At 61.2% G+C, this 443-nt stretch overlaps 1 protein-coding gene across 1 annotated transcript in view; it reads right to left on the bottom strand.

Annotated features, from left to right (window-relative positions):
* Positions 1–34: 34 nt before the first annotated feature.
* Positions 35–443, bottom strand: part of AQP8 (aquaporin 8) — a gene marked incomplete at its 5' end in the record, with an annotated part of 4962 nt that continues 4553 nt past the window's right edge. Inside the window, 1 exon segment of the mRNA XM_009579869.1 lies at positions 35–253. Within this exon segment, the coding sequence (XP_009578164.1) occupies positions 35–253 (219 nt within the window).

The following is a 443-nucleotide window of genomic DNA, read 5'->3' as shown; positions in this document are numbered from 1 at the left end:
GGTGGGAACACGCACGGGGAGAGGGCTCGCGAGCTCACCCCGCCAGGATGTCGACCGTGACCGTGAAGCCGATGCAGAACGGTGCCAGCGGAGTCTTGGTCTTCCCATTGACGGCCCCCATGCAGACCACGAGGACCAGGAAGGTGGTCATGACAATCTCACCCACGAGGACGGAGGGGATCTGCTCGTCGGCCGCGATGCTGCTGAAGGCTCCTCCGCTGGCATTCACGTACCGCTCGCTCGCCGCCACGGCCTGCGCGGGGGGAGCCCTGTTTGTGCTGTCCACGCTCCATATTGTGGGCTTTAACGGGCATATGTGCTCACTGTCAGGACAGCGCGGGCGGGCGTAGCATCAGGTTAAAGAGGAGCTAATCTCATCACTTTCCTCCTGAAAGCCAGCCCTAAGCGCCTGGCAAATATAAACTCATTAGCGAAGGCTCCTA

The sequence above is a fragment of the Fulmarus glacialis genome, unplaced genomic scaffold (assembly GCF_000690835.1).
Source record: "Fulmarus glacialis isolate BGI_N327 unplaced genomic scaffold, ASM69083v1 scaffold29036, whole genome shotgun sequence".
Classification (NCBI taxonomy): domain Eukaryota; kingdom Metazoa; phylum Chordata; class Aves; order Procellariiformes; family Procellariidae; genus Fulmarus; species Fulmarus glacialis.
This window is presented reverse-complemented; position numbering and strand designations above follow the sequence as displayed.